Below are 14,301 nucleotides of genomic sequence, written 5' to 3'. Positions count from 1 at the left end.
AGAGTGTGTGTTCTCCAAAAATTATGGCACTGAGACTCTTCAGGAGCCGTTTGGCTTCAGGTCCTTTCCCCAGTTCAGCGTAAAAGCCAACAGAAGAGACTCGTTGTCTTTCAGTGAACTTCAGTTCCCAAGCGACTGCAGGTGCTTTTGAAATGTCAGCCCGTGTCCTAGTGACAGCACAAGCACGGCGTCCTTAGCTGAAGTGTGCAGCACAACCACAAGACAAATCTTCCAGCAGTGTTCCCCGTGGCTATCCTACAACATCCCCACTGTTCCTCGGTCTCCCCTCAGGGCGGTGCTGACCCCGTGATGCTACAGGAGGGTGCAGGCAGTGGAGCGAAGCATCCGCTCGTGGCTGGAGGTCTCACCAGGGCTGTGTGATCAGCAGCTGATTGGCATCGCCTGGTGACACTGGACCACGATCAGAGCTGGGTTTTTGGCTGAGACGAAAAGGGAGGCAGACGAGTCCTTGGCTAACCCCAAAAAGGGAAAAGGAGGGGGCTCGCGGTGTGCCCTCAGCAGTCTCATCCTCCCGTCTAATCCTGGAGCGGGACCCTGATGGAAGCTGTCACTTGGCGTTCCTGCAGGCACCAGCCCTGCTGCACACACGTGTGGACTCTCTGCTCTGGTGCCAGACGTGGCACCTCACCGGGACAAACCCAAATGCTTCCTGACTCTGCTGTAAAGAAATCAGTGCGTTTTTTTTCTAGGCCCGGAGGAAAACCTGGCCAGGATGGAGTTAACTTTCCTCGTAGCAGCGCATATTGATATCGTTAGAAGGGTACCTGTGCTTGAATGGATGTGGGCTGGAGTTGTTTATGCAGGTAGAGTGATCCCCAGAAGATGGGAAGAGCAATAAATCATGCCAGTATAAGTTCTCTTGTTCTGATACAGTTGCATCCGCCCCGGGAGAGTACTGGCATAACAATTACTGTAATTTGGGGTTTGATTTTTTTTTCCACACAAACAGAAACCTATACTCTTAAGTAGTCATTTTAACATAAAGAAAACCCATGCGAGACCAGCTGCGTGTCTGCTAGCGAGAGACCGCGCGGCTCTCCTTTCAGGCTGGTGTATTTTTGGTGAATTCCCCCGGGCTTCATTTTCCATGCGTATCGCACGGACTGCGAGACGAGGATGCTCACAGCACATGAGCGGTTCTGCACTGATAGTCGTATTCACCGCTCGCAATCCTTTTTGCTTTCATTAAAAGGAGCTGATGGGAGAGAGAGCGAGATAGGAGCGCTGCTGTACAAGGCACTGGGGAGACCTCATCTAGGAAGCTGGGTACGAATTCCGGTCACGACAGAGGAATTGAGGCTGGAGCAGGTGCGGAGAAGGGCTACTGGGATGTTTAGGGCAATGGAGAGTCTATCATACAAGAAGAAACTAGAAGAGTTTGGCTTGTTGAGCCCAGCAAAATGAAGGCTGAGAGGGAATATGATTGCTCTCAGTGAACACGCTGGAAGATAAGCACCCGGGAGAGAGAAGAGCTATTTAAGCTAAAGGATGGTGTTGGCATGAGAGGGAATGGATATAAACCAGCCATGAATAAATCTAGACTTAAAATTAGAAGGGGAAAAAAAAAAAAGTTTCTGATCTGCAGAGCAGAAAGACTTTGAGCAGCATGCCACACCAAGCACGGGCAGGGCGAGCAGCAGCGCGGGGACCCTACCAGCCCTGAAGCACCCCAGCTGGGGAAGGGCCCGAAATTAGCACCTGAGTGATGAATTATCAGCCCAGGAGGTGCAGAAAGGTGTGAGGGCCTTTGCACAGACATGTGAAGATCCCTCTGGGGGAAAGCCAAAGGGGACAAAGAGCCCTGTCCATACCCGTGCTGGGCCTCTCGCTGCTCCCAGTTAGTGGTCACCGCTCTCAGGTCCTTGCTTTCAAAGCCAGGGAAGGCTGAAGAGCACGAGCAGACAGGATGATGACATGGAGCTGTGTCCACAACGTATTTTGAGAAAGAGGGCAGAAAATGCAGCGCAAAACCATGCTCGTTGTTTGTTTTTCTCCCAAATTTGGCAAGAACATGAGCCAGCAGTGTGCTCAGGTGGCCACAAAGGCAAATGGCATCCTGGCCTGCATCAGAAATGGTGTTATCAGAAATGGTCTCAGCAGGACGGGGGAAGTGACCGTCCCTCTGTGCTTGGCTCTGGTGAGACTTCACCGCAGGTAATGTGTTCAGTTTGGGGCCCCTCGTGTCAAGAAAGATACTGAGTTGATGGAAATCAAGAGAAGAAGCAACAAAGCTGGTGAAGGGAGTAGAAAACGAGTTACGGGGAGCAGCTGAGGGAAGTGGGGTTATTTAGTCTGGAGAAAAGGAGCCTGAGGGGAGGCTGCTTCTCCAACCATGTGGATGGAGCTTGCAGTGAGGAGAGTGCCCAGCTCTTTTCTCAGGTAACTAGGGATAGGACACAAGTAAAAGGCCTCGGGTTGCACCAGGGAAGGTTTAGATTGGATTTCATGAATAATTTCTTCCTGGAAGGGGTGGCTAGGCATTGGAACAGGCTGCCCATGGAAATGGTGGAGTCCCCATACCAGGAGGTATTTAGGAGATGTGTGAATGTGGTGCTTAGGGATAGGGTTTAGTGATGGGGCTTGGCAGTGTTAGGTTGATGGTTGGGCTTGATGGTCTTAAGTGGTCCTTTCCAACCTAAATGATTCTGTGATTCCAAGAGACGTGGTTTGGTGGTGAAGCAGCACAATGTATTTCATTTAAACCTAGCAGCTTGCATCTTCTCGCTAGCAGGCCTCTAACAGAGGATCAGGGGACTGGGTCTGCTCTCAAAGAACTTATTTATTTGGAGCTATAGCAGCAATAAACCAAAACAATTATCCCGGGTTCAAGGGGACCCAATCCATCACCGGTAATGCTGTAAAATCCCTGCTGTGTTAAAGTAATCATTTAAACAGCAGCCTCGCCAGGTCCTACAGGGATTCCTTCCTGCCCGTGGGCTCTCAGTGCCCCCCACCCCTCCCAAATACTGGCTTTAACTTAACCCTGAGAGGCCCCTCTGAAGGCAATAAAGGACACAAGGCATCCTGTGCGTGGCCAAGCACATGATGAAGGGGAATGGTGAGCATTAATCCTCTCCTAACAGTGCTGCACTGTGGTGCTGGTCCTGGCCATGCGAGTGAGTATCTGCAGTCAGCAACAAAGCAGCAACTTCTCCTCTGGAAAAAAATGAGCTGGGTAGGATTTTCTTTCTGTCATGTGTTCAGCTTTTCCTATATCTCTCCTCACTCACATTAGAGGGGATGATGGTACTGACTGAAGATCCCAAAGAGTTTTCCTGCGGTGTCATCTCTTTCCCCTGTCTCCTGTGAGATGGCCCAGGACCGTTTTCTGCATTTGCAGGAGAGGAGACGGAGGATGCCAAGGTGCCTTTCTCCAGTTCCAGTTTCTGATCATCTCCTGACTGGTTCTTATGATTGTTAGTCACTGGGTGAGGACTGGAAACACACAGCTAGCAGCTAGAAATGATGCAGTAGCTACAAATCTTAAAGGAACCAAACTCATGAGAAAGAAAGGGAGACTAAAGAGGCACGGCAACGAGGTTTTTTGTTCTTTCTTTGTGTGTAGTTTGAATTGGTGCTGAGATCAATAGCTCCCCAGTTCCTGCAGTGATCATCCGAGGCATGGCCATCACCACTAGCCGCTCCTCTCGGTCGCTGCATCAGCAGATATCAGGAAATTAAACCTGAAGCCACGAGGAACAAACAAAATGGATGGATCGCAAATAGTTTATTAGCACTCGCTGACACTGATGGTAATGCTTTCAATAAGCCTAATGAAAAGCGTTTGACTATCTCTGTGAACTCGATTATTGATTATTAGTGAACGGGAAGAGCCATTTGATATCTCGCAGAAGCCTCGCTCCTGCTGCCTTGCGGTTAAAACGTCAGTTAACGTGCCATTTAATATTCTATTAGTATTGAATTAGCACTTATTACACTGTGAAAATCATCACCATAAATCCTTATTAAAGCATGATCCATAAGGCTGGGTGGCAACTCCGGCGGAGTAGAAGGGCGTGTGCGTGCAGGCAGACACCCTGCGATGCCTCATCCATGTGGACACATGTTTGGAGCACACCAGGGGATTTCCAGACCTGTACATTGATTTTCTGTAATAATTTCAGAGGAACTGGGGTGCCCAAGTGAGCAGCTCAGATCCATTTCACTCACTCCTCCAATTCTCCTTACCTCTCCCTCACTTTGTTTCAGTGCTGCCTGCCATCATCAGGGGCACTTGTAAGGCTGAGTGTAGGGATTAACCACTGGCCTAGGGCTGACCCCATGGCAAAAGCAGCATAGGACAGGTTGTGGCACACTCTTTCTCTTCTCAGGGACAGCATTTCTTGAGGTCATCCATCTCCTCCTCCTCTCAGCCCCAGGGTCGTGGCAGGCAGAAGCCCAGCAAGACGCCCTGTTCATGGGGAATGGGTGGCAGCGTTTATTTTCCTGTGCTGTTTGGTGTCTGACCAAGGTCCTGTAGGGAAAGTGACCTCAGGGAGTGGAAATGGTGGATGGGATGTACGTGGTGATGAGGACAAGAAGTTGCCTGAGGCCAGCAGGGAGCACGTCTGTGTTGGTGCACAGACATTCACAAGTGACGAAGAAACTTCAACGCCCACAGCCTTCAGCTGCGGCTGTTAATCTGCTTAGCTCCTCACCGCCATCCCCCCCGGGGATTTTCACAAATCCAAAATGTGCAGAGAGGGGCTGTGAACGCCTTAAGAAAAAGATCTAACCCTCCGATTCTCCGTGCTGCTGCAGACCTACGCAGGCACACGTGTGTGGGAAGGCTGCCCGGCCTGGGCGTCCCTGCGGGGCCACCTCATCCCATGGGCATCATCCCCTCCCCAGATCCCAAATTTCAGCTCCTGCCACGTGTGGTTGCAGCCCAGGATGGCCTGGTGAGCTGGTTGTTAAATACAGATGGCTGCTCGCTGATTCCCCTACCCCTGTCTTTCACACGAGGACCTGATTGCTGGCTGGGGCTTGGGCTGCTCCCTAAAGCAAATGTTTGTCCGCTCAGACAGAGCTGCTCCCAGCCTGGCCAGCAGCTTGGTGAGCCTCTCGTCTCCTCCCACGCAGCCTGGCTTCCCTCCAGCCCACGAGTAACCCCGGAGCAAGTCAGAGAGCATCCGTGGGCATGCCTTTGGGGGAAAGGGTGGGAGGTGTTGGCCGTGCTGGTGGGGTCACATTGCCCGGGGCAGCAGCTGTGGCACGGTGTGAATGAAACGCATTCAGGCAGAGGAGCTTGGAAAATGTCTGCCCTGTGCTAAGAGGCTGTGTAAAAGCCTACTGTCAAATATTTGTCTTATCTCGGCGCGATAATCTTTATCCTCTCTCTGTTCTCTCTCGAATGCAACGCGTGCCTGGATTGTGCTGGGGAGAGGCGCTGGGTTATTTGGATGCCAGCGGGCTGTGGGCAGGACTCGAGAGGTGAAGGAGGGACGGCTCTGGAGGCTGAACTTCCCTCTTTATCTGCAGCACAAACACGGCATGGGCTGCTGCAGGAAAAACCCTGTCAGCCTGTCTGAGCCTGGCCCTGGTGGGTACAGCTGCCAGGAGGAGTGGTGTCCCCATGTCTTCTTCAGCCAAGAGTGAGCAGAACGTGCCTCCTCTCCAGCATAGCATCTCTTCTGTGCAAACCTTCTGGGCTTTCTGCACCTCCTGGAGCTTGAAAGCGGTGCCTTGGCCAAAAACGTGTTTGTCTTCACAGCACCTTCACCCCTCCCTGTTAAGGAGCACAAGTATGTCAAGGAAAAGTATGGGAAGGATTCCTTCTGGCCTTTCGCATTGCCAGGGTTAGAAGGGATTTGGTGACCAGGCTCTCTTGTGGCCTTCCAAAATCATTTTTAATGCAGGTATAGACCACAAACAAAAGGAAGTGAGAGCAGGAATTGTGGTCACCCTAAATCACAGATATTCATGAAGCCCGTCAGAAAATCCTTCTGAAATACGTGGCCATGGGGTTGCGGTGATGAGGAGCTGCTGTGGTTTGCTGGCAAAGTGGGAGTATGCTGCAGGGTTTCTGAGCAATGTGGTGAAGGGAAGGGTGAAAAAGGAGATGATGAAGAGGTTTGCTAATCTCACTGTTAATGTCCCTTTCTTATCCTCTGCAGGTGTTATGTAGAAGACAGAAGCTCCAAGGTGGCCTGGTTAAACCGTTCCGGCATCATTTTTGCTGGAGAGGACAAGTGGTCCCTGGACCCTCGAGTAGAGCTGGAGAAGAGAAGCCCCCTGGAGTACAGCCTGCGGATCCAGAAAGTGGATGTCTACGATGAGGGGTCCTACACGTGTTCAGTGCAGACACAGCATCACCCCAAGACTTCCCAGGTTTACTTGATTGTGCAAGGTAAGCAACGTGCTTCAGAAAAACACAGTGGGTGGAAGGATCTGTGTCTTTCTTAGAGAAACCCAGGAGTCGGTAGCCTGCAGGCCTTGCAATGTCAGACAGGAGGGAGCAATCCCTTTAGGTTACAACGGGACTGTCCCCTTCCGCTGCGGCATGGCAAGGCTTGACTCTGCTGTTAGCCTGTCCTTCCCAAGGCAGTGACAGAGCAGGGAATGCCGGTGATGCCAAGACACGTTCTAGCATAATGCAAACCTAGCTGCTGGCTCTGGTTGTTCTGGTGCTGAGGGGAAGGCATTTGTTTGTGATGACACTTGTCAGAACGATGTGCTCGCCTCGTGTCTTCCCAGATAGCCCTCTGGTTTCTTCGCCCCCTCTTTCCACAGATTTCCTTCCTTTCCTTTTCTTTTTTTTTTTTTTCGTGGCAACAAGAGTGTTGTGCTATTCAGCCTCCCATTGTCAGCTCCTTGCCAGGCTGGGGAATTCATTTTTCCTGGATGTTTTTCTGTGCTGGGTCATCGGTTTGCAGGGTGCACAGTCTCCAGGCATGTGTGAAAGCTGGTACCTGAGGTAGCTGCTGCTTACCTTATGTTGCCCTCTTCATTTTTAGCTACCCTCCTCCTGCGTGTGTTACAGGGAAACTGGAAGCTTGGCAATCTGAAGCAACGTTGTCCTATCTGTCTGCCTGCATTCATGCTATAATAGAGAGCAAACATATCTAGGGGCTCACCAATTACTGGTAAGGACATTGAGTTTGCCTGTTCAGTTCTGCCCAGACCAGAATACCAAACAAAACACTTCACTCTTTTGTGTGTGTTTTTTCTTCTTTCATGCAATTCTGTCTCTCAGCCTATTTATCTAAAATATTTATAGATTAGCTTAAATAGATAGGAATGTATGGCTGTGTTTAATACATATTACAGATATGTTCAGCTTTCTCATTATCATTCAGGCTGGAGCTTGTTGTTTCTTCTGATCTGTCTAGTAACCCAAAATGCTCCAAATTTTATTTCTCATGGCAAACGTTTGAATCACTGAGGATGTAAATGCAGGCACAAGTGGACCCTCCTCTTGCTGGTATTACTTGAAAGGCTCAGGGCTGACTGGGAAGTTGAGTGTTTATCTCAAACAAAGTTGGGATGCGTGGTCAGAGGTGATGCTTTACATGGGAGCTCACTGAAAATGAAGGCTGCCCTTTTGCTGAAAATCCTCCTTCAGCAGCGTGAGGAGCAGTGAGCATCAGCACACAGAGTATGTCCCACAGCTTGTTTGAGGGGTTGTGGGAATGGGCATGGCATGAAAAGTACTGGCAGAGCCCTGGGGATGTACTTGGCCTCACTGAAAACTGCAACCGTGCAAGGTAGCCTATTGCTGGTGAAGTCTGACTGCATGCAGTTTCTATTTACCTGTCAAGGAAAATGTAGGTGCAAATGAATTTTAGAGCCATGCACATGTATTATTAATTTTATTTGTGCCTATTAGACACAGGCCTAAGCAGCAGAACTGAGTTCTCTAGCCAAGCTTTCACTTACATATGCGGGTGTCCAGCTCTGAGCTACTGCCACCTTTCTGAGGATGAGAAAATTCAGGCACTGCCACACGTAAACTCTGGATGCCTCTAAACAAGGTGTCTGTGGATTGTGGATACTAAAAGACCCGCTACAATATCATGCTTTCTTCTAAAGCCCCAGGTGCCAGAGTGCTGTAACTGGATGAAACTCAAAACTCTAACACAGCTTCGATTTTTCTAAAAGTAAATCTGGTTTGGTTTGGAAAAAAAAAAATAAATAAAAAGGAAAAACAAAAATTAGAACTATGAAATCTTTTACAATTTGGAAGAGTTGGACTCATTTTAATCTGTGCTTTTATTAGTTTAAAACTAATAAATAATTCATTTGAAATAATCTTAACTAATAAAACTAATTTATTAGAAACTAGTATATGTTACAAAATATTCCCTTTCCTCCCCCAGTATAATTTTCTCATATCAATTATTATTATTATTCTCAGATTTGCAGGTTGTTTGCCTGAAAAAAAATAGTCTGTCGCTAGTGCAAGTGAAAGGAGATTAGATACTGAGTTGTAATAAGCTTTTTTATTTTAATTTAATGTAATTTATTCCCTACTCTTTTATGTCATAAATTTAAAACCAGCAGCTACGTGAAGCTGTGGGCATCCCGAACTCAAATAAATAAAACACGGCTTCTGAAAGATGAAGGAGCAGGGTGTTCGGCTGTGTCCAGCAAATGGGATAGCTCTATCAGAGACTAAGGGGTAGGTAGATAGTGGATCGGTGCATTAGAAGTACAGAAGGCCACTGCCATAACCACAGTGCCAGGCGAAAGAAATAGGCAATCCTTGGGACACATCACAGCCTGCGTTGAGATCATTGCAGGTTAATGGGATTGTGTTTTGGGGGCAGATCCTTTCCTCCCTTCAGAAGATGAGCTTTCCCTGAGATGAACTCTGCTGGTCAGAGCTGCGGGAGTGTATCACAGGCTGTCCTCTGATGGGATCCCTCCCAGCTGGGCCATACTGCAGAGGTCTAAAAGATGGGTAATGAAAGAACACAGACAAAAAGATTACACCGTGGTAGCCAGCTAACAGTGGAAAAACTCCTTTTGCTGTTGCCATGAGGTAGGTTATCCCATACTCTTCATCTGTCTTTCCCCCTTTTCAAATTCAAAGTCTTCTCTGCTGGGAGAAGTAGACATCCACTACCAAAAGGTCAAGGAGTAAAACCGTGTCCATCTCTTCTGTCTTTCTGACCCAGGTGCCTCATTTTGGGCTGAGGTGGTTAGAGACTCTTTCCATTTACTACCCCATGTATTTCTGGTGGTGTATGGTCAGAGGAGCAGAGAACTGGAAGGACCCACAAGAGGTGGTCTGATCTCCCTCTGCACAGAGACAAGATCAACTAGACACCGTCTGCCCCTACCATGTGTTTTTTTGAAGAGACCCTGCACCTGCATAGCCAGCATGTGGCCATTCATTCATGCTTTTTGCACTTGGAAAGCTTTTACTATGATCTCATCCAAACTGATTTTGTTAGCAAGTATTTCTGGTCCTTCCACAACACGTGGTGGTAATTTATCCTACTTTTTCTCAAAACTACCTCTCACCTGCCCATGAACCCTTGTGTCTTCGACCTCTCCAGTCTAGATTAACAGGCTTACTTCTTGCAGGCCATATTTTCCAACCCTTGCATTGTATTTTGTTCACTGCTGTCTGTTTTTTCCACACATTTCCTTAAATGTACTGTCCCAAACCAAAGCAAGAGTTCCAGTTCAGAGTCATTTGTGCAGATAAAAGGCAAATAAGTAGCAGCCATGTTTTGCATATCATGCTTAGCTTAACTACCCCCAGAATAAGATGAGATTCATTTTTTTTTTTTTTTTTTTACTACAACACCTCATCTCTTATTCAGTCCCTGCTGCTCTCTGTACTTCAGGTACAGGTCTGCAGGTGCTCAGTCCCCACTTGTGCCATTGAACACTAATTGTTATTTCACCCCTTCCCAAGCACAGCGCTTCGTGCTCACTGCTGTGGGATTCCTTCTAGTTGGTTTCTCCATGGAGACCACCACTTTGGGTTTCTTAATCCTCCTCGTCTCCAAGGCGCTTGCCACTGCCTCCGACTTGGTGCCACCAACACAAGTCAGGTGCCTTCTTCCTGTTCCATCACAGAGGTGTTAATTGAAGCATCGAAGAGATCAGGGCAGAGAAGCAGACTGTGGTAACAGCCCACTAAAACCTCCATCCCGACAGGTAGGAATCTGTTGATTGCAGCTCTTTGAAGCGTCCTGATGGTGATTTAACATCCACCATCTTTTCTTGGCTTGCTCAGGAGGCTGTCAGGCCTGCTGCAGTCAAGATATATCACATACTGCTCCCTCTTTATCCACTATACCACGTATCCTATAAAAAAAAAAAAAAGGAATGATACCGGGGTGACGGGAGAGATGCTTGCCAAAAGTATATTGGTTATTTTTTCCTTTGCTGTATTATTATCCTCTAGGTGTTTATAAATGGGATGCTTAATCGTTCCTTCCAGTATGCTCGGTAACTTGTTCCAGGAGGGTGAATCATAAAGGGGACCTGGTGGCTGCCCCTTTCCCAGCGTTATCTTGGGCCCTCGTTCTTTTAGGGCTGTAGCCTCAGGCCCTTCTCAGGCGTAAATGTCAGGGGAGAAATCCCTGCAGTTCTTGCTGATCAGGGTCATAGGCATAAAGGCACAGAGATATTAGCAGGCATGGGGTTTGAAAGTTTTGGCAATGAAGGCTTAGTCCTGTCCAACTCGAGCTGAAGGAATAACTCTCTCAGCTAGGAGCAAGCAGATGGTTGCTGTTTTTGCTGTCAGGAGCCTTTACAACAAGGCATCGCTGTGAACGGAGGCGGCTGGGAGCTGTTCAGCGAAACAAAAACATCTCGCTTGTTTTGGCTTTGATGAAAGTTTAATCGGGAGGATTTTACAGGTCTGAGGTGCTTTTTGTGGTCAAAACTGTGAAGAGAAACAGCTAAGAAAGCATTACCATTGCCCATCTGAAAGCTAACGGTTGCAGCTGGAGGTAAGGAGAACTCGCACGCACCCTTTTGCTCAGACTCTGGGCCTCCTGCAGCCTTGCTAACATTGCTCATGATTTCCAGTTACTGAGTGTTCAAAGGATGTGGGATCTCCCTTGTTTTAATGTTTATTTCATGAAAAAAAAAATAATAATCAAAAGAGCTTTGTCATTTTGGCAGAGCAAAACCGAATTTGGAAACATCAGCAGCAAATTTTCACAAAGGGGAATTCTTGTTTACTGCCTGGCCCTAATCAGGAACTCCGAGTCAATGTATAGCAGCTAAAGGCCAAATCCCCCAGTTTTCTTTCAAGCTGATAGGCATTAGTGTGTGAAAAGAACCACGGGGCATAGCCTGCTCCATTATGCATTGCCTTTGTAGAGCTCCTCGCTTACAAAGACGCGGACTGACCGTTCATTCTTTCCAAGTGGTATAAAGATGTATTTGTTGTTGCTGGGGTTTAACCATTGAAAACTTGTTATTAACTCGGTGCGGGAGATTAGCCGTAGCCCCTCTCTGCCCACTCCCCTGAAATTACAGGACTTTGTGCTGGTGAAGCACTGCAGAGCCAAATCCTTTGCCCACAAGGGTAGCAGAAGCCGGCCAGGCTTCCTTCATGGAAGCACTGCCCCTTGTAGGATCCAGGTCTGGGGCTGAGGAGCGAGGGGGTTTTCCACCACCCTCTCAGCCCTTGACTTCCCTGCTGAGTCTGTGCGGTGCCATGCACCTTGTAGTCTTTCCACATCCCCTTTCTGTCATGCTCCTCCAGTTTATTCCCTGACAGAACATGGGGTTGGTGGCTGTCAGCAGATTTCTGGAGACCAGAGCTGGCTTTGAGCTCAGCAAACCCATGGTGGGCACCCACCTCCCCCTGACATTTCTGGCCTTGGTGTCCCTATGACCGGTGCTAGAAGCAGGGAGATTTGAAGAGAGCTGAAGCTATTTTTTCCTTTGCTAGCCAAACAATAAGGATGTTGGAGTCAGGTGCCGTTCCCTGAGATATGTTTGCTTCCCTGCTCGGTGGGCGCCGAGCCCAGAATTCGGAGGGATCTTTCCGAGCACTAGCACTGTGGCGTTTTCAATTCCAGGGAGCCTGCAGTAGGTAAGAACGAGCACAGACCACTTTGTCTTTTTCAGGACATAGCCCCAGTGGGAAAATGACAGCGAATTTGGCATGCTGTTGCAAAGAATAATGAGATAACATGGGAGTATGAATTTTCTGAGAGGGAGGGAAAAAAAAAGATCATTTTACTGGGAGCGGTGGGGGAGAAGAAGAAAAGATCGGAGGGAGGAGATAAATTCAGATTACTACAGGGGCTGGGAAAGGCAGGACCAGAGTGCACAGAAGGAAGTGACAGCAGATCAGTTTGTTGGGGAAAATAAGCCGAGAGAGCAGGGAATCATCCTGGGGAACCGAAGCACGGTAGATCTTGCTACCCCCCCTTCTGCTGCTATTGTGGACCGTAATTTCCTACCAGCAAAATAATTCTAGAATTTCAGGCACACAGTGGTATTGCTGGCAATCTTTCTAGGTTTTCTGCGCTGGTTTGTTTTGCCCAAGCTCATAAATCGCAGGAAATTGCACCTGGTGTTTCATAGTTTACCAAGGAACTTCCTGCCGCGCCCCATCTAATATTTTTATGGCCTCCCCATAGTGTCCTGATGCCTCTTAACTTCTGTTTTCCTATCTCTAGGCAGGGCTGGGATGTTACTGTGCAGGGTAGGTTTTGTCTCTGTTTTATAGGTTGGCTCTCAGCACTTCTTAGTGCATAAATCAGGAGTTTTTTTCTCGGGAAATATTTTGGTGCTTGCTTTGCAGGTGCAGGCAGGAGACAAAAACAGAATACTTCAAAAAATGCTTACTCACTTTGGTGGAAAAAGTATTGCATAAAACACACTGAATGCTTTCCTAAGGCTGGGAGGAAGGGTCTTGATGTGATAATCCAGCTCCTTGTAGATATAAATCATTTAGCTCGAGTGGTCTCTTCAGAGCAGTATCAGCTGACTTGGTGTGATTTTGCCTGATCAGCTGATTCTGGATTCAGAGCAGTACCGTGAAAGATTTTCCCTTGATAGCTCTTTGTCTGATTGTCTCAATCTACTGCCCCATGTCTTAGCCTGGACCGTAAGACGGTGGAGTAGGGACAATGTTTGCTCTCTACTCCAAACGCAGCAAGAACCTCGTCCCACCACCAAGTCTGATAACCCTTGAGAGCGTGCCAATGACTCCTAATCCTAAAGCCAAGCATGTTCCTGCTCTCGTGGCTGAAGCAGCCATGGCTGTGGTAGCACAACAGAGTTGTCTTGACCTGTTGCAAGCCCTGAAACTTGACCCAATTTGCCCATTACAGGGGGTAGTCCCATCAACATCCTAAGTGAAGCTGCAGATTCCCATTGCTTGCACCCTCCATGACGATGGCCACCGTCTATGTCAATGTTGAGGTAACAATTTTTTCCTCACATCCTCTTGAGATCTTTTTGCAGAGGAAAAAGTGCTGGTGTAACCTAGAATTAATATATTATTCATTGCATGTAACAGGCCTGTAACTGCTCAGTTGCTTGAAGATGAGCAATAAGGTTTTTAAAAAGAAGAAGAAAAAGTCTCAAAAGATCTGATCTAAAGCTTTGGATTTCTAACCCACGATAATAGGAGAAGATATATAGCTAGTCTCCACTAGTCGTTTTTGGATCAGCTTGTCTCTTCGCTTGCAACACAGATGAAAGCTGAGGTTAATTATGCTCCACATTTCTCTGTCTCCGATCAACCTTTTCCATAGCTTTGCTGTCCATTTTATTTTCTTACTTTCATTTGAAAGAAATACTGCCAGGTTGAGGTTAGCCAGATTTGTGGTTTGTTTAGCTGAGATTTTATTATATCCTAGAGATACTGGAGGTAGCTTGGCTTCCTAACGAAACGAAGTATATTGGGTTTTGTTTGAATGGGTATGCTGTTTGCTTGTCCTTCTGTTTAGCAGTCCTCTGCTCGGCTACCTCCAGCACCCCTCTATCCACTGAGACCTTTCTGGAGAAGAGCTGCGGCCCCTGAAGTTCTCACTAGTGCCTCCTATTCTCCTGCATCCCATACTGACAGGTCGTGTAAAAGGCTGCGTGGCTGCAGGTTGGTTTGGAGCCACGTGCGTGCCAGCTGGCTGGTGTGCCACGTTGACTGAAATTGGCCAAGAGCCCTGAAGGTTGTCTCAGAGATGAGACATTAGGACCTAGGACACGGTGGTAAACCAGGCGTTGTTAACTCCAGCGTTTGTGGAGCAGCGTGTTCCTTTCGCCTGCTTTTCTTATTTCACTGGTGCCCGTGGAGTCGATGCTGCAAATCTGCCGTGCCCAAAGCTCCATATGGGATTGACTTGAACTCCC

General features: G+C 48.0%; 1 protein-coding gene across 2 annotated transcripts in view; it reads left to right on the top strand.

Moving 5' to 3' along the window:
* The window catches only part of LSAMP (limbic system associated membrane protein), a gene marked incomplete at both ends in the record, with an annotated part of 258,766 nt that overhangs the window by 111,096 nt on the left and 133,369 nt on the right, over positions 1–14,301 (top strand). For both annotated transcript variants that reach the window (XM_084306421.1, XM_084306420.1), the window contains one exon: positions 6,138–6,370. In XM_084306421.1, the coding sequence (XP_084162547.1) occupies positions 6,138–6,370 (233 nt within the window). The remainder of the gene's footprint in view (positions 1–6,137; positions 6,371–14,301) is intronic.

Source organism: Netta rufina (genome assembly GCF_964035555.1).
Source record: "Netta rufina genome assembly, chromosome: 1".
In the NCBI taxonomy this organism is placed as follows: domain Eukaryota; kingdom Metazoa; phylum Chordata; class Aves; order Anseriformes; family Anatidae; genus Netta; species Netta rufina.
This window is presented reverse-complemented; position numbering and strand designations above follow the sequence as displayed.